A 23,625-nucleotide genomic window follows, 5' to 3' on the forward strand; every position below is an offset into this window, starting at 1 on the left:
GTTTACCATTTATTTACTCACATTTTTTTCCTCTTGCCTGCAGAGTATATTTTAAAACAGCATTATTTTTTTTGTCAAATTTGATATCACCATGGGTATTTTAGAATAACAAATATATGTCTCTTTAAATAGGATTTATAAAATGACACCGTATTGTTTTATACATACCCTGTGCTGTAGCAATAAAGCAGCCTATTGTTTTACCCTGCTAAAATAGCAATACAAACAGGCAGCCTTCCTCTCTTTATTGTCATATTTAGCACACAGTGTTGTGGGATGCGCTGGGCTATGTATGCGTTTGTTCGTGTGTACGAGGAATATTGCAATATGGGGTGACTAGCTCCTGTTTATGGATACTGTCTCTCCCTGGGGCTCCCTCTCTGCTCCTCAGCCTGTTGTCATGCAAATGTTCATCCTTCCATTTGAATGACATTCTGATAAAATACATAAATAAATAAATAAAGAAGGAGCCGAAACAAAACAAGTCCACTTGCTCTCGCTCGCCTCTTTTTTGGTGCTTCATGAATTCATGTGGTTCCTTGATGGAAACAAAGAGTCGGGCTCCTGAATAATCTTCAAGTGTGGGTATGTGAATGTACAGCAAAACTAAAGTGTGTGTATATGTGTGTGTGTGTGTGTGTGTGTGTGTGTGTGTGTGTGTGTGTGTGTGTGTGTGTGTGTGTGTGTGTGTGTGTGTGTGTGTGTGTGTGTGTGTGTGTGTGTGTGTGTGTTAGGGGGGTTGAGTTAGTGAATGCAAGGTAAAGGTTGTTCTGGAGGTTAGAAGAAGGTCAAAAACTTAAAGGTTTTACACTCCCCTGTGATGCAGGGTGCTGAAGTCCATTTAGACCTGCCTGGCTCACAGCCTCGCGCCCCCTCACATCTCTGCTATCACGGCTATCATACAATAGTGACATTTCCTTAAACTAGCAACAATGAATAGCTACCGTCTGAGTGACAATAGGCAGAGAGTCTTGGCTTTATGCAGAATATTTTAAATACCGGTGGTATTTTTTTTTTTTATCTTTCCTCTTTTCACTGTGGGGGAGAAGCGACAGCGAGCCCATGAGCACATCTCCTCCAGTTTTTTTCTTTTTCCCTGTCCTGTGTGTGTGTGTGTGTGTGTGTGTGTGTGTGTGTGTGTGTGTGTGTGTGTGTGTGTGTGTGTGTGTGTGTGTGTGTGTGTGTGTGTGTGTGTATGTGTTTTTGCGTGTGTATGTGTGAGCCATTGATGTTAATGTATGCACTCGGCATGACTTTAATTGATTTAGCAGCTCTGCTTGCACAGTACAGCTTTTTCCCTAATTTGTCACTTTCCTGACTTCTGTGGCTGCTCATCTCACAACTTCAAAAGCCACCGGATGCAAAGAGATTTCAATGCACTCCGTCTTCTTCTCTCTCCCTCTCTCTCTTTATGTTCTTTCTTTCTCTTGTTCTCTCCCTCTCTCTCGCTCCCGCTATCTCGCCACATCTCTGTCTCCCTCTCACACTTTCTCCCTCATTTGACAGGGGAACGAGCCTTGTAGATGGAAATCTTTTCAACACATATCAAGGAAATTAATCTACTTTCATAATAAATGGGATCCACTCAGTTGAATACATTTGTATACTTCAAGATGTACAAAACAGGAAGTGGTATCGGGGCCATGTCTTCCTCTACTCCATTCACCCAGCCTGTCAGTCCCTGTTTTCCGACGGTTTGGTCACACACACACACACACGTATACGCGTATATGTAGCCACACATTTTTTCCCCCTCCCTATGTGACAAAATTTACTTCCCCTGATTTATAATGGAGGCTGGCTTTTTGCATGCATGTGTGTGTGTGTGTGTGTGTGTGTGTGTGTGTGTGTGTGTGTGTGTGTGTGTGTGTGTGTGTGTGTGTGTGTGTGTGTGTGTGTGTGTGTGTGTGTGTGTGTGTGTGTGTGTGTGTGTGTGTGTGTGTGTGCAGAGATGCGCTCAGTGGCCATTTAATCTGCTCCCCTCACTGTAATAACAGTCTTCAGAAACAATCTGGACTGCTGAGGAGGGTATAGCACTGCAATCATACACAGCCTGGCCTGGTCGCCATCAATAGCTGATTAGGTTATTGAGCAAACGTGCTGGGATGGGTCGGGGAAGGAGGGACGGGGGTTAGGGAGCTATAGAGTCAGAAACAGAGAGGGGGAGGTAGAAAAAAGAAGGGGTTTTGTGTGTGTGTGTGTAGGGGAGGGGGAGCAAAGGGGAGGGGTTGTGGGAGGAGGGGGGGGGGGTTCAATGTAAATGTTATTGCTGTGTGAGCTCATTTGATCAAAGTTCTGGAAAGGTTAAGCGAATCCAATCTGGTTTTGTATGGCAGAGTGGAGACACAGGCGCTGGGGAAGAAACCCCCAGGACGGAGAATGGATTATCATATTGGCGCTGGAGTAGCAGGGGCCTCCGACGGACAGTTTACTCTGCCCGTAATGCGTTTAGACAGCAATTGGCCTTAATAACCTTTATTGACTTCAGCGGGTCAGTGCCAAGAATCTAATTATCAAAGTGTATCAATTTCATTGGAGTTTAGAGTTGCACCGCTCAAAATAATTATTTTAAGGTCGGGCCGGGGCAATTAATCCCCTCTCCACTTATTTGATGGCTTTGTAAAACATTATAAATGTTATGGTTTCTGTTGCGCGTTGCACCGTAAATAATTTTAGGGAGCACTTTTTTTTTTTTGTAATGTATTATTTGGAGAGCTGGGCCAGGTGAAAGACAGAGGCAGCATATTCTGAAAGCCGTAGAGGCTGCAGCTAAATCATGTTGCAGATGTTTACCAGCAGTCATTTTTCTCTCTCGCTCGCCGGTTAACTTGAACAGTTGGGCCCAGTTTTATACCCACTTTATATGCACACATGGAACCCAGATTAATTATAAGTGTGAACTAAGCTGTAAACTGTTTAAAGAGAGTCTTTATTGCTCATTATGAAGCCATTTATTATCTCTTACAATAAATCACACTGTGTTTATGCATCATATTGTTTTGCATGTAAAGCGCTATACGGCATAAATAGGCTTATATTTGTATTATATTCCAATTCTTTGTGGTTCTTATATACAGTGTGTGTGAATGTGTGTCTGCATGTGGATTTGTTTGTATGTGTTTGTGTCCATGTGGATGTATGTGTGTGTGTGTGTGTGTGTGTGTGTGTGTGTGTGTGTGTGTGTGTGTGTGTGTGTGTGTGTGTGTGTGTGTGTGTGTGTGTGTGTGTGTGTGTGTGTGCGTGTGTGTGTGTGTGTGTGTGTGTGTAGGTGCAGTGTGTCCACAGTTTGATTGGAGGAAGTAAATGTGCAGCTGCACAGTAGTTTATCCTCCATTGACAGTCAATATGTGCTCTTACCTGGATAGTAGCAGCTGTTTTTCCTTATCACACAACATAGACTAGAGGCCTAATCCACACGTTCATTATTGCATGGCCCTGTTTACCCGTAGCTGTATATTAGCCTGCTTGCTTTGCCCTATTTAGACAGCGCTGTATAAAAAAGAAATTACTCAGAGATTATTGTTATTATTCATTTAAAGAGGAAATATATGGCTGATAATACATTTTACATTACGCAGCAGCTTGTGTTTGGAAATATAAAATGAAAAGAAGCAGGAAGAGACATAGAGAGAGCAAGCGAGAAAGGGAAAGGGAAGAAAATGTAGCGGTGCAAAGGTATTTGCAATTCTCTTTGAAGTCCCTATTCAACAGGGTAAGCTGAATTTTCGGCAGCGCCTGATAGTGTTTCTGCGTAAATGCTTAAACCCCTTTAGAGAATTTTCATGGGCAGATACGCGGTGGCTTGAAGGGAGCGTTTATGTTACCTGGAGCCAATGCAGCCCGCAGCTTTGTACCTAAAGATGTACACTAGTATTGAATGGAATCCCACAGAGGTTTGTCTATGACAGAATCTCGCTGCAACATCGCTGTAAGCCGAAGCAGAAGGGGGAAAAAAAAAAAAAAGAGCTTTGAACAGGTTTAACCCTTTCAGTCTCACACACATGCATTTATATACGTGAGCACAGACATGAAGGACAAAAACACTGAGACAGACACAATGATAAACACTCATATGTGCAATTACAGCGGTTTCCATTCAGGAAAGTTTAAAAGCAGCATTGTGGTGAAGTTTATTATGGAAGACACTGACTGGATTTTTTAGTATTCATTCCGGTATACAATTTGAACCTCCATTGAATCAATACCATAGTTGTATCGTTATTTTTAATGTTACAAAGTAGTGTAAAAGTGGTTCCTCCAAATATGCACAGACACACACAAACACAGGGCTGTCAATCACTTCAAGTTCATAGTGTTTTACAATGTATGACTGCGTGTAGGACCCAACACTGGCTCATCTTTACTTCTTGAGGGCAAATACTTATTGAGCACTCTAATTTGAAATGATTTGAATTATTCCTCATACACATATATACTGTATATCTGTGTAATTATTTTCCAATACCAGGAAATAGCTCAATGTCCTGAAAACTTTCGTGGGAAGTTCCATTTTCATTCATTGTCTCAGATCTGAGCAAATTTGTTTGGGGTCTGTGTATGACTGACATTGGAATGCATCAGAGGAACTTGGCCATCCTCGACTGTGTGTCACAATGGGGAAACCACAAATGAAACAATGGCCTTTTTTTTTTTCTTTGTACCCATTAGCTACAGTATAGTGTACACCTCATCCTCACAATGAGATTGTGAGGAGTTTTATTGACAGCAGTTTGGATAATTTATTTTTGTTTGTCTGTGAATTGTGATGTTGACAGTGTTTTTTTTCTGTATCAGTGGGCTTTGAAGGCGGCTTGTCTCGTCTTCTTAGAAAACAAATGAGCACTTTACAGAGACTGATCTGCCTTATCCGCTTAGCAGCTGCCTAAATCCCTGCATTTATTTATTTATTTACTTATTTACTTACTTATTCATTTACTTACCTCTGTATGGATTTGGTTTGATTTCTCCCCCCTCTACCCATAGCCACCCTCCATCTCTCCATCTTCCTCTCTTCATCCTTGGCCCCGATCAGCAAGATAAGCCTTCAGAGGAGGGGAGATAACATCCATTTAAGTGGTAAAGAGGAATTATGGGGCAGCCCAGATTAATCACTGCTCAGCTTAATCGCATTCAGTGCGGACGGCGGGGTTGGCTGCAGGGCCCAGCTTCTTCCTGTGTCATACCAACAGAGAGCGAGGGAGATGCAGGGAAGGAGTGTGTGTTTGTTGGAAAGTGCCTCGATGGGGGAGAAAGTCTAAAAAAGATGAAAGAGAGATTTCAGAACATCTCATAGCAAAGCCCGCCCCTCTTATAGCTGACTGGAGACATTACTGCTAACCAGCACTTGACATATAATTATTTCAGTACTTTGATCCAGGTGTAATTGTTTACTCTCACAGGCAAGCAGGTCTAAGTGACACAAACACAAGAAAGCAGAACTGTTGTAGTTTTTGTACAATATCAATCTTATTGAAGATTAAATACATGGCCAGGATTTGTTCAATCTTCCGCACGTTCAGAAATAGCAGTAACATATTGCTATGTGCTGCTGAGCTCTATAATCCAGAATGAACAAAAATAGCGCCCTTGTCATCCGGGACTCTGCACACTCACTTTTAATGAAATCATTTAAATCTGAATCTTGATCATCCTCGTCGGGTCCTGTGGTTGATATCCTTATTATTGTTTATCTGCAGGTCGACTCAAATTCATTTCACTTTTATTTGTACAGCCCCTAATCACAGTCGCAGTCTCAGAGGGCTTTGCATCGCCCACACATAGTGAAACAATAAATGAAAGCAATTAATGAAAATGAGAACAGCCCACCACAGCTATAGGCCCTCAATGTGAACAATACAAGAAAAAAAGGAATCCCACTCCAGACCTAAGGAGGGACAAAAATAGAATATACCTTCTTAAGGTTCTGGCAGAGCAACCTGTTTTCTGGTATTGTTACACACGTGAGGTCAAACACCACAGGATAAAACTAATTTATGATTTGCATACAATAAATGAACGGAAACGGCACAAAGTCAAACAACAATCTGATACCAGTTTGTGTTTTTTCATCTCTGAGATAGGCTGAGATGGAAGTTTTCCAGTGTGGTGAACGTTTGATTCATGATCAGCCCTTTTGACTGAGTGTTGCTTCAAGTACAGCAAAATAGCAACTACTTAATACCCCAGTACCTCGCTAATTCTTCAGAATCACTGGATCGTGTTTAGAGGAGGGATCAGGGTTTTTAAGTACATAAAGCCTTCTGTGAAAACAATGAGCGCAGAGAATGGCACGACTCTGATGGGAAGACAGTGTAAAATTGTCTGATTCGCTTGAAGACACGCAAAGAAAAGGAAGAAATATGAGAAAAGATTGCTGATGATGATTGTGTCTGGTTTTTTTTTGTTTTAGTGGAGGCAGAGTGGGGTTTAGGTAGGTGGAACAGGGGAAACCAAAAATAAGGGAGGGGGGAGAGGGTTGAGGCATTTGTACAATTTTGGAGAGGAGAAAGATAACGGTTAAAATTTAAGTCGGAATCAGAGCTCGCGAGTTAAAGTAAATCAGAAAGAAATGAAAAGGTGATGCTGTAAACAAGGGGATGTGAGTGCAGTCAGGAGGAAGTACAAGTCCTGGGAGCATTGTGGGAAGTTTTTTGTCTGTGCACCTTTCAAAACAGGGCATGTACAGTATGAAGAGGATAACCCGGCAGAGATCAAACCTGAGATGTGTATTTTTCTGGTAAAAAGTCTGAAAGGAAAATCCCTTTTTTTTTTTTTTTTACACCCACAGTCTGTTTTTGCAGTTTTATCTCTTTTACGTTCACAGAGCTCCGGGCGGCCTTCCATCCAGGTAGCATAGTGCTTCCATCCTGCTATCCTTCCTCTGCAGATAGAGCGATCTGATGGGTAGTGTTAAATGGGTGAGATGTAGGACAGTGTAATTAACGCTAGTCCTTTAGTGGGCCCCGCCTCGCTCTGCTGGGAGCGCCCGATATAGCTCTCATTAATTCCTATTTGTGTGTAATGAGAGGGTCATGTTGGATATAATAAATGGCTCTTTTATTTGTGCGAGAGCTGCAGGGCGGCATCCTGTCCTGGCTAACAGTCTCATAAACACCCGTTAGCCGCTCTCATCAGCCTCCCTAGGTGAGGAGCAATCACACATGCACATGCACACATGACTCAATGGGAGGGAAAGTGTAAATGTGTGGAAAATTCAGGTGGGTTTAGAGGCGCTAGAGTAACTTTAACATGTCCCCATTTTTCTTTGGCCAAACAACACCGCCATATGCACATCATATGTTTCAAGGTTTGGCAGTTTTTAAATCAATTCTTTACATTTAAAAGACCATAGCAGAAATCAGAAAATGCACATAATAAATTCCAGTGTGTGGTTTTTGGTTCCTTACAGTACTGTCAATAGATAAAGTACTTGATCTGTTTCTGTATGGTGAAAAACGGATTATTTGAAAAGTCCTCAGGGGTTATTTTAAAATGTCCGTTTCCACACAAGTGATGTCACCCAATATCTTGGAACTACCTCAAAGTCAATTGGAGCCAGAGGATTTTTGGGGCCAGCGCCTATTGGCCCTCAGTGGTATTGCACTTTAGGCCACCTCTGCATTTGCTTCACTTTTCAGACCTGGAGACTACGTCCAATTTTATATACAATTTATCCTCCACACACGGCATTTGCAAAAAGAGTTGGCCACTGAGCTGCATTATAATTAAGGCCTGTTTTGTTGAAAGACTAAACCAAGAATACAATGCCAAAGCAAACACAAATGTCATTAAAAGACGTTTTAACTTGGCTACTTTTTGACATCAAAATACAATGTAATATAGATGTTTAATTCATTGCAATAATTAGGTACATGATGTAACTCAATACAAAGTGTACCGTATTCACTTTTAATTCTCTTTATTTAATTAGATTATATCAGTGTACTCCACAGGTTTTTAAGAGCGTATACGGCTTTGTTGAACATGCATTGTTGAACGTAAAAGCTACTAGAGTGTGTCTTGACTTCTTTGCCAGATTGAAGTAGACAGCATCTTATAAAGTCCATAATCCAGTTATGTGTAAGTGCTTCATGGTGTGTGCCATTGTCTATTACTGTATAGCCGTGTGGCATGGAGAGAATTGTTGAAGGCAACGGGGCAGCCAGTCTCATGTATTGGGAAGCGGGAGATTAAACGCACTCCTGTTTTTTGTCACGTAAAAGAGAAAATATTGATTACCCCTGACCTTAATAAGTCTTAAAATGAGTAAAACATGAGCTGCAATAATTGAGATCCAAAACAAAATCACAAACAGATTGATTGTAAACAGTTTTGAAGTATAAAACAAACATTTCTTACTACTGCACAGACCTGCTAGTAATAAGAAAACAGCATTTTATGGTAGGGAACCTGTAATTTTGCAGATCTTAATCTGTTGTATTTAAGATCCACTCATTCTTTTTCACTGAACCTCTATAAGTAATTCACATTTGACGTCAGACTTGACATATACAGTAAGAAGGCCTGTTTAGTTTTGCTATAGCAGCTCTATGGTTTTCAGCCAGATACAAAAACTGAAGAATCACTATTCTTCAGGCTTCTTGTAGTCAATCAAAACTTTGTTAGCAGCGCATTTCAGCCCCTGCAGGCATACCCCCCCCCAACACACTCTAAAACAAAATTCCTCTATGCAAGCAAATATAGATGGATGGAAACCCTTTTTATTGGTTTAGCATTTTTGAACACCTGAAGTATGGTGCAGTGTGTGTAACACTGTAACTCCAGGGCTTAGAAAAGCTGGCTTTGGCCCCAGTCAGCAAAAAGCTTTTTACTGGCAGGAGAGTGAGGTGCTGATCACAATCTGCTATCTAGTTAAAATCTAGACTCAGCTTTCATATACTGAAGGAGAGAAAGGGGGTTTTAACAGAGCAGAAGGTGCTTGAGTGTCACGCTCGTCGCAAACATCTCTGTCCAGCTCCGTCTTCATTGTCCTGAATTAGTCAAAATGCTTCTCAAAGCTTTCTTGTGATGGATGGATCACGCATTTGAGTTGGCCTGCTGAAGAGTTTGCACGAGTGCGTGTGCAGCCCCTGTCCCAGGGCTGGAGAGCTCATTCAGACTCTGAACTATGTGGTTTAGCCATTAAGTCCAAATGGATCCACACTCCTTATCATGAGACAGAGACAAAAGCCTTGGCCGGTGAATTTTTATGTGATATTTGTGGCCCCATTGGACTACGACTTGACAACAGATTTGCCTTTTCTTCTCACCACCAAAAGCGAGCTCCACAAAAGCCTGTGAGTTCTGCTTCATTTGACCCTGTGCAAAGCATATGTCCTTCCGTCCTGCTTGTATTCTGTCCAGAAGATGGACTGCCTTTACGGGCCATAGAAAGCTTCCCTGCCCACTTGAGTGTGTTACAATGCCTTCAAACAAAATCACTTGTCAGGGGCCTTCCCTTTTTTGGACTGTCTCTATCCCCCCGCCTTCCCCAACCCTTTGTCACTTCAAACATGTTACTCTGATGTTTCAGACACATTTTTCTAATGTTTTACACTCCATATAATCTGCTGTGTGTAGCAAAGCCCATTTTACTGGCTGACATAATTGATGGTGCCCGCGACCTTGCAAGGGTCAGTCTGGCAGAGAGGCCTCGGTTTCTGTCGCCACGGTGATTGCGAGAACACATCAACAAACACACGCTTGCGCACAGGCAGATATGCGCACACACACTTGCACAGAATAAAAATAGGGAAACTGGAAGCATTTTCAAAAAATATTAGGTTGGTTTTTTTTAGACATTGATTATAATGTTTTTAGACATTTGCCAGATTTGCCAAAATACATAATCACAGGGCTGAGTTTTGGCTCAGGTTAGTAATAAGTGCTGCTGTATGTGTAGTTAACTGTGCAATATGTCAATTTTTTTTAATCACTATAGGATATTAAAAGGATTTTTTTTTTTTAAAGAATAAATGCAAATAATTGCCCTGACATACCTTTTAAAAGGTACCTTAAAGTCAAGTTTCAGTTGTAAGAACTGCTCAAAGTTTTACAGGTAATTCAAGCCACAGAAACACTAAAAAAAAAGGCTTCCTTGAATCATATTTAAGAGAACATTTTTATAGGACTTCTCTAATTTTTTTCACTGTTTTCTCCGACAAATCAAAGATTGTGAGTCTTCAATGTCTGGAGGACAACCCTGACTAGCAATGTTGACACCCTTCAATTCTTTCCACACACACGCACACGCACACACACCAACGCACACCAGCGCACACCAACGCACACCAACGCACACCAACGCACACCAACGCACACTCACTATCAGCCAATCTTACATAATGGAAACTGAGTAAATTTAATTTCAGATATGCCTCAATTTTGAGCCATCTGTAACCATGTGACAGCCGGCAGACGTCAGGAAAAAAAAAGCACACACACACAGCTTTTTATGACTTCAAGTGTGATGTCACAAAAAAGTGAATGTGGTCTGGGCTTATTTCTTACTGGGCTAATATAATTTTTCCACCGGTGGAGAGTCTCCCCCAAGTGCAAAGTAACACCACGGTGGCATGCAGCAAACACACAGATCCCTTGTCCAGAATGGGACCGGCCCTGGCAGGATCACAGCTCCCTAGTTGTTTATATCAGTGAGCAGAAGCTATCCATTACCCAAAGCAAGGTGCCTGATGCCTTTTTCCACCAGCGGTCAAAGTGATATTGGTTTCTTGTATTAGAGGGGAGGGAGAGATGCCAGCAGCTAAGAGTCTGCCAAACTCTCACTGCAAAGGCCTATGAAATCAGGTGTGAGAGCAGCTGAGCAACTGAGAGTCTGAAGAAAAGAGTTAAACCTTATAACTGGAAATGTGTTGCTAATGTCCTAGCCATGTAGGTAGGAAAAGCAAGTTAGGAAAGACTGGTATTTCATGGCAGAATTGACAACAGGGTTCACTTTAAAAATCTCATATTATTGCTAAAATCTGAAGAAAAAAAAATGGTTGTCTGTCCTTGATACAATATCAGTATGTTTCTCAAACTCCTTCACCTGCTGTTATTCTCATGTACAAAAAACTCAAGTCTTTTAACAGCTGTCTAAAATTAAAACCAGCAGAGCTCTGAGTCATCATCCTGGTGACCACAAGAGTTTAAACCCCACAACATCTCAACCTTTATGTGGTGATTACCAGCATTAATAAAACAGAAACATTTTCTTTTGTACATCACATGACGTATTCAAACTTGGGTTACTACCAAGAAGACACGTGACTGGATAGAAATAAACTATTCATACAGAATTGATTTTGTGGAGGCTGTCTTGATGCCTATCATCATTATAATTTAGGATCCCAAGCGATCGCTCAACAGTTGCAAACAACAGGATGGATTACTCGTTCGTGCCATGCCGGCCTCTATATGGGCACAGAGACACGCTGGCAAACAGAGACAGACAGGGGAGTCTGCTGGCCTGTTGCTGGGCTCTTACACATGCTTGTGGCAGGGAGACAGGCGTAGAGGTTGCCAGTCTGACAGAGTGGAGGTGCACTTAGGAGGGGAGGCACCGTTGTGGCAAATTAACACCAGCCACCGTCCAAAACTCAGGAATGTTTGGTGTTATTGGTGCGTTTGTTTACCTACTTTGTTCTTAGGTAAACCCTACATCATTTGGACGGTCTATTCTGGTCTACAAATCACCCCTGTCTTTTAAACTAGTGAATAAGGGAGGTCACTTTTGGGATTTGTAAGCGTTTGTGGCCTGCAGACGTAAAAGGTTTCCTATATAAGAGGATGCCAGTGAGCTTAAGAGTACTCTGGGTCCCCTGAAAGTCCTGGTCTAAAGTCAGCTAAGGCATTTCATGGGGTGTTAACAGTTTCTCAGACACTCTGGTAGTCAGCTGGTAGCTCTGTTTTATGGAGTGCAAACGTTCAGTTCTGCATGCACCTTTTTTTTTTAACCCTCCTGCCTTTGAGCCTCTTGGCTATTTTGTGACCAGCGACAGATATTGTGTGAAGCTTCAAGGGGATGTACATCGGATAGAACCGTGTACTGCAACAATCCTCCCATTGTATTATTCTGTGTTGAATGAGTGGCATGTTGCTATGTGATAGAATAGACAGATGCTTGTTGGTGTTAAGATACAGTCCTGGCTCGAGGTGTTAGTGAGCTGCCCCAGGCTGCCCTCCAGCCAGCCTTTGCTTGGAATGCTATCATCACTCCGGCTCTCCACCAACCAAAATATCACCTCAGCCTGGCTGCATGTTTGTTTACCTACCCTTCCTCTCCACAGGGCCGGAAATGTTTATGCTTATCGGTAGGAAAATAGACAGGGTTGAATATGGGGTCTGGGGACCAAGGATGGGGGGTACCCAGGTCCTTCTTGTCCTTTCTTTCACCTCTGTTTGTGGCCTGAGTCAGGGGGACATCTGTGGTCAGCATCAGGCTGAGAGAGGTGGAGGCTGAGGACAGCTACTGTCATCGAGGGGTAAATAGAAGGAAAGAAGGGGCTGATTAGTGCTAACACTGGCCCAGAGATAAAGGACTGTGGTCTGGCTGAGGCTGACTGAGGCCGGGCTTGACCAGTAAACAACCAGTGGGGTGTCTAAATGGCCTGGGGATCAGCCTGGGGCTAAACCTGAAGGCCTCTCTCAGCACTGGCTCTTCTAAACACAAGATCATACGTGCACACACACTGGCACGCACACACACATGCCCTCATTTTCACGAGGAAGAGGTTTGGCTAACACACACACATTATCAGAGGCAAGCCCACACTCACACAAATGTGCAGAGAACAAACATGAAGAGAATCCTTTGCACCCACAAATGTACACACACTCCCCCGAAGCAGAAGTTGTCACTGGTGTGTTTCATGTGTTTAGTGGAATAGGTAAGCTGACTTTAACAGTGTTAGGGTCTATTTTGGAGACACGTGTCATCAACATTGCTTTGGTACAAAAACCTTGTTGATGTGTTTGCGTAAATCGTTTGTCACATCATTTAACAGTTTGTAAATTATGTGGCTTTTACTGCTTGTATTGTTCATGTTTTTAGCAAAGTTAGAAAAAGCTCATTGGACAATGCAGTCTTCCAGTGTCCAACGTAACATGCTGTCCTCACTGGCCTACTTGGCCAGTAGGTCATCGTTTTGTTGGCTAACTTATGATTCAATTTCTTATTAATACGCAAACAGACAGGAACAGAATTTATATTTTTCACCTCCCGATACAGGGAAGCATCAGAAAGTTGTGAGAATGTTCCTGTTGCGTGCGAATGAAAGTGGCACCATGAAGTGCATGGAACTAAGAGAAGCTATAACTGTGAGTAAGTACTCCAAGACCTGAACTGTGAAGCGATGGCACCTTGGTCCTCCAACATATTCACCAGATTTGGCTCCTTGCAACTTCTTTCTGTTGCCCAATAATTTGTCACAAACTTTGATTTGCACTCTCTGATTAAATTTTAGGTACGTGAAGGAATCGCAGAGGCACCCGGCCAGCAAATTAACAAAAATGTGTGTAACTCAGGTGCTGCTGTTGATCAAGTGATGAAACTTGGAATACTTACTCACAAATATGAAAGCTTATCTCTGCTCTGTGCACATCACAGTGCTGCATACCGTTCTCGCGCAACAGGAGTAGTCTTGAAGCTTTGTGATCCAGCCTAGTATGTTAGCGACCTAGGTGGGCTGCCCAAGCATAGCCTATGTATGGGAAATCCTAAGAACAGCGTGATAAATAACTTAATGGCGTTTGTTTGTTTGTGGGTGTTCACTCCAAGTTCCTTGGGTCTGCTTGAGCGAGCCACCTGTCCACCTGTTCAACGAAGAGCAACCCCGTTGTTGTCTTTCCTCAGAGGTTGCCACCAAACTGTACAAAACCTACCACAGTCGCTCTTTTCCACCCAGGAGTGCTGCTACTCCCATGAAAGTAGAAAGCCCTTGTTCCTTTTTGCAGCCTCATACATTTCATGTGCTGACATTTTTTGACTGCCTGAACTTTTACTGGCCCTGGGCCAGTGGTTACCTCGGACTCTGTCTTCCTTTTCTTGTTATTTATTTATTTTATTCCCTTCCAGTTTTGGGAAGAATTGACGTGAGCTCAGAAAGACGTTACGGCACATTTTAGATCAACTGCGAAATGACTTGCTCTTCAGCGTCGTGCTTGAAACATCCAAACTGTGCTCCACGGCCAGCGTGGCAATGTGATGTCTACCAGCTGCGATGGTGATACAGTCTGAATGCACTTTCTAACACTTTCTTAGCCTGTCATTCATCCCCAGAGGACAGGGTTTGAGCCAAACTGAAAGGCACAGTTTCCATAGGGAGTACAGCCGGCCCTGCCTCCTCCTGGTCACCGTAATCTTTGGTGTCTCCTCAGAGTCAGGTGTAATCAGTCACACGCCGCCACATGTTTTGACACCTGTCTTGTGTGGTGTAGAGGAAGTAAGCATATTACTCCTCTCCTTTGGAAACACACACACACAGACAATCAAACCTATCTTCACATGAATTAAGACAGACAGGTGGATTGTCAGAGAGGGATTAAAAAAGAGGGAGAGGAGAAAAAAATGAAGGTTGCCTTACACTGTGGGTTTTTTGAAAAGAAGGTTGGATGACTTGGGAGGCGAGTGACTGTTAATGGGAAGAAATGAACGTGCTTGACTGGTGGATGTGACGGGAAGAGACTGTTCTTAACAAGGCGTCAGAGTCAGTCAGAGTTACAGATCCATCACTTCTCAGAGGCTGGGCGAAGGAGGGGGGGAGACATTTAAGGATATTCAGAGAGGGAGAGAGTCTGTGAAGGGTAGAGAAGAAGAGGGAGACGGTAAGGGGAAAGAGGGATTTGAGTGTGGCTGACAGCGCTGCATTTAATTTGGGCTGCCAGATCCTTTTTCATTTGACTCCCTCTCAACCAGCTTAGAGGCTGCGGAGGACTTGGAGGCGAAGGTTTGCCAGGATGTCTCCGATTAGCACTGATGTGCCACGTCACACTTTAAGCCGGCCTGTAATTCATGTTCAACAGGGGGATACTCACACATTACACTGTGCTATGCAGGACGTGATTAATTGACTCACACTCTAATATTGGGTGTAATTTGCCCATCCTCTGATGTGAAACTGACTTTATACTAGACTTACTGTATGCTGCCGTCCCAGGGATGTTATAATTGAGTCTTGGCTCAGAGCTGTGTAATTTCTAAACTGAGGACAGAAGCTCAAGGATGGCAGGAATAGCTTCAGGTAGTCTCTCCACTCAATTCCATGCTGTGAAATAGTTAGGGTTTGATTGGGATGTGTCTTATTCAAGGATGTAGTGGGGGTCAACCAACCAATACCATTTCAGCCACAATTTTAAAAAGGCTATTACCTATTTCAAATATAAATTACAGGAAGTGACAACAGGGTGAGTTTTTTATTTATTTTTTTAGATTATCCAGTGATTTAGGTCCTACCGGAGTTTACACACCTTTCCATTCAGTCCTACTTGATGCACCTATTTCCCACCACTGCTTCTGTTTTTCAGACGATGCTCTTCCTGGCTACTGTGGAGGAGGAAGACCAAGCAGGGGAGGGAAGGAGGGAGATGGCAGAAATCCTGCTGTCGGCCTTGACAGACAGACACCAGCAAAGACAGACATGGAGAGACAGGTAACATAACCGCCTTTGTTCCTTCCATTGGTCTTTGAAAAATAAATCTCTCGACTGATAACTGAGGCAGTTAAAGAAGCTTTGTCTCATATTTAAAATGGAAAGACCATCACACGCAAAAGAGATTCACTCCAGACATATTCTGGCATATTAACTGCTTAGTATTTAAGATTTTATGTCAAATTGTAACCGCTGTCTGTTTTTCACTACCTTTCTATTTTATTTACTTAATTGAGGTCATAAAATATATGCTGTATGAAACCTTATAGTTTTACATTGAAATTAGACTGGACAAAATTGCAGGATATACATGTTCATGATTAGAAACTCTAGTGGTGGTAGTGGAAGAGGATCATAACCAACTTCAAATCCTTTTCAAATCATCAAGCTGCAGGCGAGTAGCGTAGGGATGAGTGCATTTTCATTGATCTGCACATACTGAACGAAGGCAAAGGTGTGGAGTTACATTGAAAACATTTTTGAGGGGAAAACTCTTAAATATGTAATTTCCATGAACAGAGATGAGTTTTTAATGCCAGGAGAGGGACTTAAAGGAAATGGGACACGGACAAAACTTAATGCACACATGTTTCTTGGATTACTATATCAATACACAAGCAGAGGTCACAATCAAGCCTCATTTCACTTGTAATAACCAGAGCTATTGATATGTTGATTGATAGCGAGTAACACCTATTCGTTTATATATAATCCTCAGTCAAATGGTGGCGACTGATAGAGTTTACAACTGCGATCACAACATCAAACAAAAGAATCAGGAAGCATCACATCAGTCTTACTTTGATTTAATGTGCATTGATGATTCCCTGTAGAGAGCTGATGTGAATTCCACAGATACACACTGGTATGGTTGGTGTTTGTTTGCAGTCCTTGGGCCTGGCAGCTATCACAGCTATCACGGCGACACGCGTGTCTTGGATAAGCCCCGTCACTTCCTTCCTCCTAGATAAGGAGAGAGCTGAAGGATCAGACCACTGGCCATTCATTCAGATAAAGAAAGGCCTCACACATGCAACCCAGTGTTATTTTAGCTGTTCATTTTCTCAGTCACACTCCCCCTCAGCACCAGCAAGGGCACACACAAACACTGGCATGCATGTATACACCAGCTAACACTGCATTCACATATGTTTCACTGTTTATTGTCTCTATCAACAGATTTGACCTCAGTGTCACACACACACACACACACACACACACACACACACACACACACACACACACACACACACACACACACTTTGGAGCAGACATGATCCAGAGTCTAGTTAAAGTCCCAGAGGCAAAATCCTCAGACTAGAAGTAACTCAAAGCAACATCTTCTCTTTTGAAAAATACATTTTAACTTCCTGCTGAGGTGCTGCATTCATTTCCATGGCGCCCCTCTGTTTTGAGTTGTTCCCTCCAGTTGACCCTTAGCTGCGTTCCGCCCAGATGCGCCTTGTAAACAGGCTGTTTCCACACACCTTGCTTTGCTGTGTCGACGCCTTGTGCCTCACAACTCTGATGTAAGGCCCCGTTTTGATAGCGCATTCCAGCTGCTGAAAGCTAGAAACCATCTCGCTACTCTCACCCCCAGCTGAACATCAGCACCCCCCCCCCCACAGACACACACACACACCACCACCACCACCCACACAGCATTGTTACCACCTACTAACCATGTCTTAACCCTAGACTTTGCTCAGCCCACCCTAAGATCCTGACAAGCAGTATCACAGACCAGGACAGGAAATGCTCAGTCCTTGTCGGCAGGGCAGACAGACGTTTACTCTATCAGCAGTGAAAGACTGATTAGATTAGTTTTGGCGGAGGGCAAGCGTCCCACACAATATGTTTGAACTCCAGCTGCTCCCGATGCCTCCTCTTCCCTCTCCACACATTAAATGTCCATCGCTAACCTCCACCGCCCCCACTTACAAAAAAAGCCAAGGGTCATCCTGTCAAGTGGCTGTCAACAGATAGCATTTCCACAAAACTAAACACATGGTTATGTGCAATGTTAAGTGGGACGTACTGGTACTGATTAGAACTTCGCAGCTGATGGGGGTCAAGGATTCGCTTGCTAGTTCTTTGAGGCTGAATAAAAAGTTCAAATTACTTTATGCATACTGCTATGAGGCAAAGTTGTTTTGAATGAAAGAATATTACAGCGTAAGACATACAGTGAGGGGATTTGGTTCACTTCAATCAGATATATTCAAACCATCATTTATTTTCATAAAAAGCACTCACTAAAATAGGACTCTGAAAATTAATTTTCTGATTCATTTTGCTGCTTTTTTTTTTTTTTTTTTTTAATTTTGCGTCCCTAATTAGGTTTCCACACAATATTCAACAGGCAAGCTTTTATCATAATGCTGTCTTTTGTTTCCATGGTTTCCATTCAGCACATAATACTTGCAAAAGGATGGAAAGGGGGAAGAAAAGCATGATTGATGACTCTTGCTAGAGGCCCATAAACATAAACAAGCAGCACTGATTGATTAAGTTTCTCGCTGACTTTTGTTTCTTAAACACCAGTTAAAGTAGCACTCTGTGCGCTGGAACTTGGGCCTACTAGCTGCCATTTTCTGCCTCTTAGGCATTTTTAGCACCAGCAAGAAGGAAAGAAAGAGGAATTGGACCCGGTGACCAGTGGTTCCTCACAAGTGACTTATAGGCACTCAGAGTGAGTGATGCCTCAGCTCAGCATGCTAGCAGGAGCAGTCCATTCATTCACTCTGAGCCAACGAAGTTATGAGAGCTTTTTTATTCTTATGAGCTTTTCTGGTAACTGGGTTTTCCTGATGCACATGGTGAATTCTTTGATAGATGCTGCCCTCCACGTCCCTTCGGTAAATGCCCCATGAGTACCCGGGAAATAGATGGATTATTATGTGGGTGGGTGACTGTACCGCAGCAGAGCAGTTCAGTATGCCACACAGGAAGTGTAGATTGAAATGCAGAACACAACCTCCAGGGAACCGGCCTATTAGGATCGGAAATAGCACATCCCAGTGGCGCCTAGGAGGTTTTAGGTTTTAAAAATTCATAGATCACGATTCACATCTATACAATTACAGGTAATGACGGATTCACATTGGAAGTATGTATACAGGAAACCCAACATTTGTCTATATTTTCGTTTTAAGAGGTGTTATATTTCAGCATACGAACAACAGTTCTGTATCTGTTTGCTTACAGTACGTGTAACCTCCTGGATGGGATGACCTTATGTTGACCTTCCAAAGCCTAGAGGTCACTGCCCTGCCCAACAGAAAGAAAACAAAATGAAATAAAAAGCTTTGTCACAGCCGGCGAGCAAACACTGAAGGGAACAGCTGCGAGTTTTGTACTGACCATGCAAACTGCTGTAGGCTTTGTAAGGTCATTATATGATAATGAAAATCATTACAGAATTACATGGGGGTTTAGGACATGAGAGCAGCAGGGAGGGGGGGGAGGGCCACATTGGGTTTGATAAATGGACTGTGAAGGTGCCCATCTGGCCCTCTCTATGGCTTTTTCTTCCAGCTCTTTTATCCACTCTTGTCTTTTACTACCCCTCTTTTCATTCTCCTTCTCTGTTCTCCAGTGGGCCAATGTAAAAACGAGCAGGCCTGTAGTGAAAGATTAACAGAGTGCAAACCCAACTCACCTCTGTGTAGGAGAAAAGAGGAGGGGAGACAGACGGAGGTGTTTATGACCCAAAGCAGGGTTTGTGCCTGACTTGGCAAACCCTGTCCTCCCATCTCTCAGTGTGGGCCGGTAGGAGAGAAGGCAGCCATTGACCTTTGGCATCAGAAACAGTTGGACAGCTCAGGATGTGTGAATCGCCGTAGTGTGGCGGCACCAGGGTGGTAATACATTACAAGACTTAAAATAGTCCTTTTCACTTGTGCCTTCCTCCGATTAGTTTAGAAAGAAAACAAAGAGGTGCAAATAAATTTGTCACTGCTGCAAGTTAGCAGCATTTTTAGTTCATACCATCTGGCAAGGGAGATCCAGTAAATTCATCTTCAATCGAGATGTAATGTCAGACTTTGCAAATAAACTTAAGCAGTTTTCTTCACAAGAATGGCAATAGGATATTTGATTTTTCTGTTTACTGTCGTTAAAGCTTTGTATCAGTTAGAGATAGTCTAGTTCTTCTTATGTGTCTATTTAGCTAAACTAAAAACTTTCATTTCATTTGATAGTCAGATGTCCTTTGTTATTCCATTCCAGTGACCCTGTGTAAAGTCAAGGAGTTGACCCACACTGTACAGGTTAGAGTGTCACTATAATAGCTGTACACTCAGAATCTGTGGCGTAGTACATCTGTTGCCTGTGTTTATTACTTTTCTCTAACTTGTCAAGAGTTAGTGAGGTCTTTCTCCCAAGACAAAGGATACATCAGCTGACATGGCCAGCGGAGGTAAGGGACGGAGAAGGAGGTCCACGTGTTCACAGCTGCACTCATCACTCAGCTGTCCAGCTTGACCCATGACCCTGCAGGGCCGTGTCCCAGCCTCCGTCGGCTTTATGTTTCCTGCCATTGTCATCCTCTCTTGTCCTCACCTGGACAGGCCGCTGCTACACAAAAGGTCCAGTCTGTCATCAAAACCAAAGGTCACCGGGGGCCAGCAGGGGCTAGAGAGCCGAGGTTGAAGCTGTGCCCAGCCGGGGATGACCCCACCAGTGTTGTCAGCTACCAGTTGCACCCCTGTGGAGATGCATAGTGACACAGAAAAAGGACGAGAGAGCTCTTCGTCGGTAGGCACTTCATTCCACGAGTGGTGACACTTCTTTTGTGTGGTCCCTGACAGACCCCGCCCCGATTCCTGCACTGAGGCGGGAGAGGGAGTTCAGAGACAATAGAGGCCCCTCTGTCCCAGATGGGAGTTGGAAAGATTGTCAGTGTCGTGTCCACAATAAAGATGGACAGATCACAGCCTTGTCTAATGTAGCCAATGACCTCCTTAAAGCCTTCCAAATGGAGGCACCATACTGCATAGGATTGCTATCATGCCATAGACAACTAACCTTTACACACTCAAGGGTTTCCTGGAGACAAGTTCCCATACAACTCTTGCAAAGACGTCATCTGTTCATCTGTCACAGCACTATTGAATGGGAAGAACACTTGAGAATGCAAGCAGTCATACCATGACTTTCTTTTATTGGGCTGAATTTGACTGGCGATCACGTGCATGGGTTTGTGAATCAGGGCTTGTGGCGTACACTGAAGAAAAGGTGACATTGGGCTAATTAAGTAGGTTGAATTAGCATAGTGGTAGGACTGGCATCATAAACCCAACACTCTGGTTGGGGGCAGGTCGGACCGGGCATGTTATCAACCACGCCTGTGTGATGGAAGCTGCAACTCGAGGTGATCAGATATCCCAGTCAGCAGCCCAACATTTGCCTCATCCTCACCCCCACAACAGTGACATTGTTTTCCATGCAGAACAGATAGTCCTAGCTCTGTCTGTTTTCCTTGGCATGAGATACCAGCCAAAAAGTTTTGTTGGCTGTGCCCTTGTTTCCCTTTACCTCAAAGGTTTGTTCTCTGCAGTGGTGGGCAAACACCTGTGTGTGGTGGGTGGAACTCTCAACCCACAACCATATTTCTCTATCTCTCTTTGTCTGTGTGTCTTTTGCTGTGTACCACCTACGTTTGCCCTCATCTACATCGCTGTGTTTACTTGGTTCAGGGCATTGAAGGAGAAAACAAATAAGGGCAAGTCATCTGCCTCTTTCATCACCGGCCAGCCTGTAATTAGCGCAAGCGCAGTGGTTAGCCTTAGACGCTGTCGTCTAATTTGTCTGTCTTTATCTAAAACATGTCTGTGTGGTCCCTTAGACCGGTTACGGTTGTGCAGCGAAATCATCTGAGGCCTGGGTGTTTGTGAGGTGTGTGTTTGTGTGTGCTCGAATGTAAATTATGAATTATTCTCTCATGCACCCACCCCTGTTAAGCAATCAGTCAGTTATGCATGACATGTCCTGACCTCAGCAGAACCTCACAGCTGCTGTTGCTGTAGCAGTCGTCCTCCCATCCTAGTTTGCTCCCAGGCTGGAAAGTACATCAGAGTACGTCTCATTCCTGCAGGAATGTGCTTTGAACAAGATGACTGATGATTCTATTTCTTTACCTTCTACTTACTGTACAAACAAGTTCTCCCCATGTAAATAGGCACTTACTTCTATCTTGCCTGGTTCTCAGACAAGTCAGTAATTAGCCGTTGAGGTACATGCTTTCTCTCGTTCTGTGGCTAAGTGTGGGAATGACAGGCTCGCAACTGGCAGGGATCAGTATCAGACTCACAGTCACTCTTTGTTAAGTGCATTCAATTATTCGCAGGTTTTAATGGAAACAGTAATTTCATAATTACGTATTTCACAGTAAGCGCTTGGCAATGAAATGTGGCACCGAAAGGGAGAAAGAGAGAGTTGAAAATGTCATTAAAAGTCCCACAGCTATTTAAACACACTTGTTGCTGAGACAGTTGCCCATTAAATGCTGCCTTTTTTAATATGGAAACAAGATTTGTGTTTGGGAAAGACAATGTGGTAAGGGGTGAGGGGGCATGGTGTGGGTGGTTTGGGCCTGTTTTACTGGTAGTCAGGAAAACCAGGACATTCTTTCTGGTCAAACCCAACATCCCAGAGAGCTGATAGAGCATAATTGGGTGAGGATGTGTGGCAGGCATGTGAAACAATCAGCGGGAACGTAGCATTATGGTACAATGGAGATTGTGCTCACCAAAACTACTTTAGTTTTTGCGACTGACAGTTTGAACGACTATAGATTTATCTCATCTGAATCCTGTTTCTTATTGGTTGGATAGCAATTCGCCTTAAAATATTTAGTTGAAAGTGTACCAGTTTAGGATTTGTATGCTGAATAAACGTCACTGTTGTTGTTAGTGAGTACAAGTACGGGGCACAATATGGAGCAGGAGGAGGCTATTACTTTCATGAGTATGTATTCCAATTTACGTTGCTTGATCAACATCAGCGCCTGTATGACACTTTTTTTTTTTTAAACACGAGAAAAACTTGGGAACTCAGTAATGGAGATGCTTGAAATGCTTTGGAAAGCACTATGGCATTGAAGCAACAAGGCAGGTGAGGTCAATAAGGGCAGAACGTCAGGACCGAAGAAGGCCTGTCAGGTCAGGGGCACAACCAGGTGGGTTTTCGTTGACATTCACAGGGTTGTGCACCATGAATTTGTCCAATTTGACAGGCGTCTGAGAGAAAACAATTGGTGCAAATGACCTGAACTGTGGTGCGTTTTTACATTGGAGAACCCAAGTCCCATTGTGCCCACTCGCAGTATATTTAAGATGGGCAGATTTTTCACCTGCAACAACACAATTGTTGCTCCCTACTTGCTAGAGGGACTTGCTAGTCTCCCTGCCTCTCAGGTCAAGTTTCACGTCCATGGTGAAATCGCAAAAACGCACCTAACAATGGCCACAAAAACACATGTAATGCAGGTGGTGATGTTGATCAAGCAGCGTAACTTGAAATACTTCCTCATGAATGATGTAGGTTCCACCAGATCCATGTTCATTACTGTGCTGTGCTACTTTAGTGTGCAACGGTATCAGTCTCTGAACTTTTTGATTGCACCTCGTGCAACCATGATAGAGAATAATGGGAAGTCTGGGCCTCAGTAAACATACAGTGGGTACGGAAAGTATTCAGACCCCTTTAAATTTTTCACTCTTTGTTTCATTGCAGCCATTTGCTAAAATCAAAAAAGTTAATTTTATTTCTCATTAATGTACACTCAGTACCCCATCTTGACAGAAAAAAACAGAAATGTAGAAATTTGTGCAAATTTATTAAAAAAGAAAAACTGAAATATCACATGGTCATAAGTATTCAGACCCTTTGCTGTGACACTCATATTTAACTCACATGCTGTCCATTTCTTCTGATCCTCCTTGAGATGGTTCTACTCCTTCATTGGAGTCCAGCT

The 23,625-nt window shown here is 43.1% G+C and overlaps 1 protein-coding gene across 1 annotated transcript in view; it reads left to right on the forward strand.

Moving 5' to 3' along the window:
* Window positions 1–23,625, forward strand: part of fto (FTO alpha-ketoglutarate dependent dioxygenase) — a 122,718-nt gene that overhangs the window by 39,405 nt on the left and 59,688 nt on the right. The window contains exon 8 of the mRNA XM_069690438.1: window positions 15,523–15,647. Within this exon, the coding sequence (XP_069546539.1) occupies window positions 15,523–15,647 (125 nt within the window). The remainder of the gene's footprint in view (window positions 1–15,522; window positions 15,648–23,625) is intronic.

This window comes from Brachyistius frenatus, unplaced genomic scaffold (genome assembly GCF_029030835.1).
Source record: "Brachyistius frenatus isolate BFR_SWC_R1_liver_20210118 unplaced genomic scaffold, ASM2903083v1 Contig_9, whole genome shotgun sequence".
NCBI classification, from domain to species: Eukaryota; Metazoa; Chordata; class Actinopteri; family Embiotocidae; genus Brachyistius; species Brachyistius frenatus.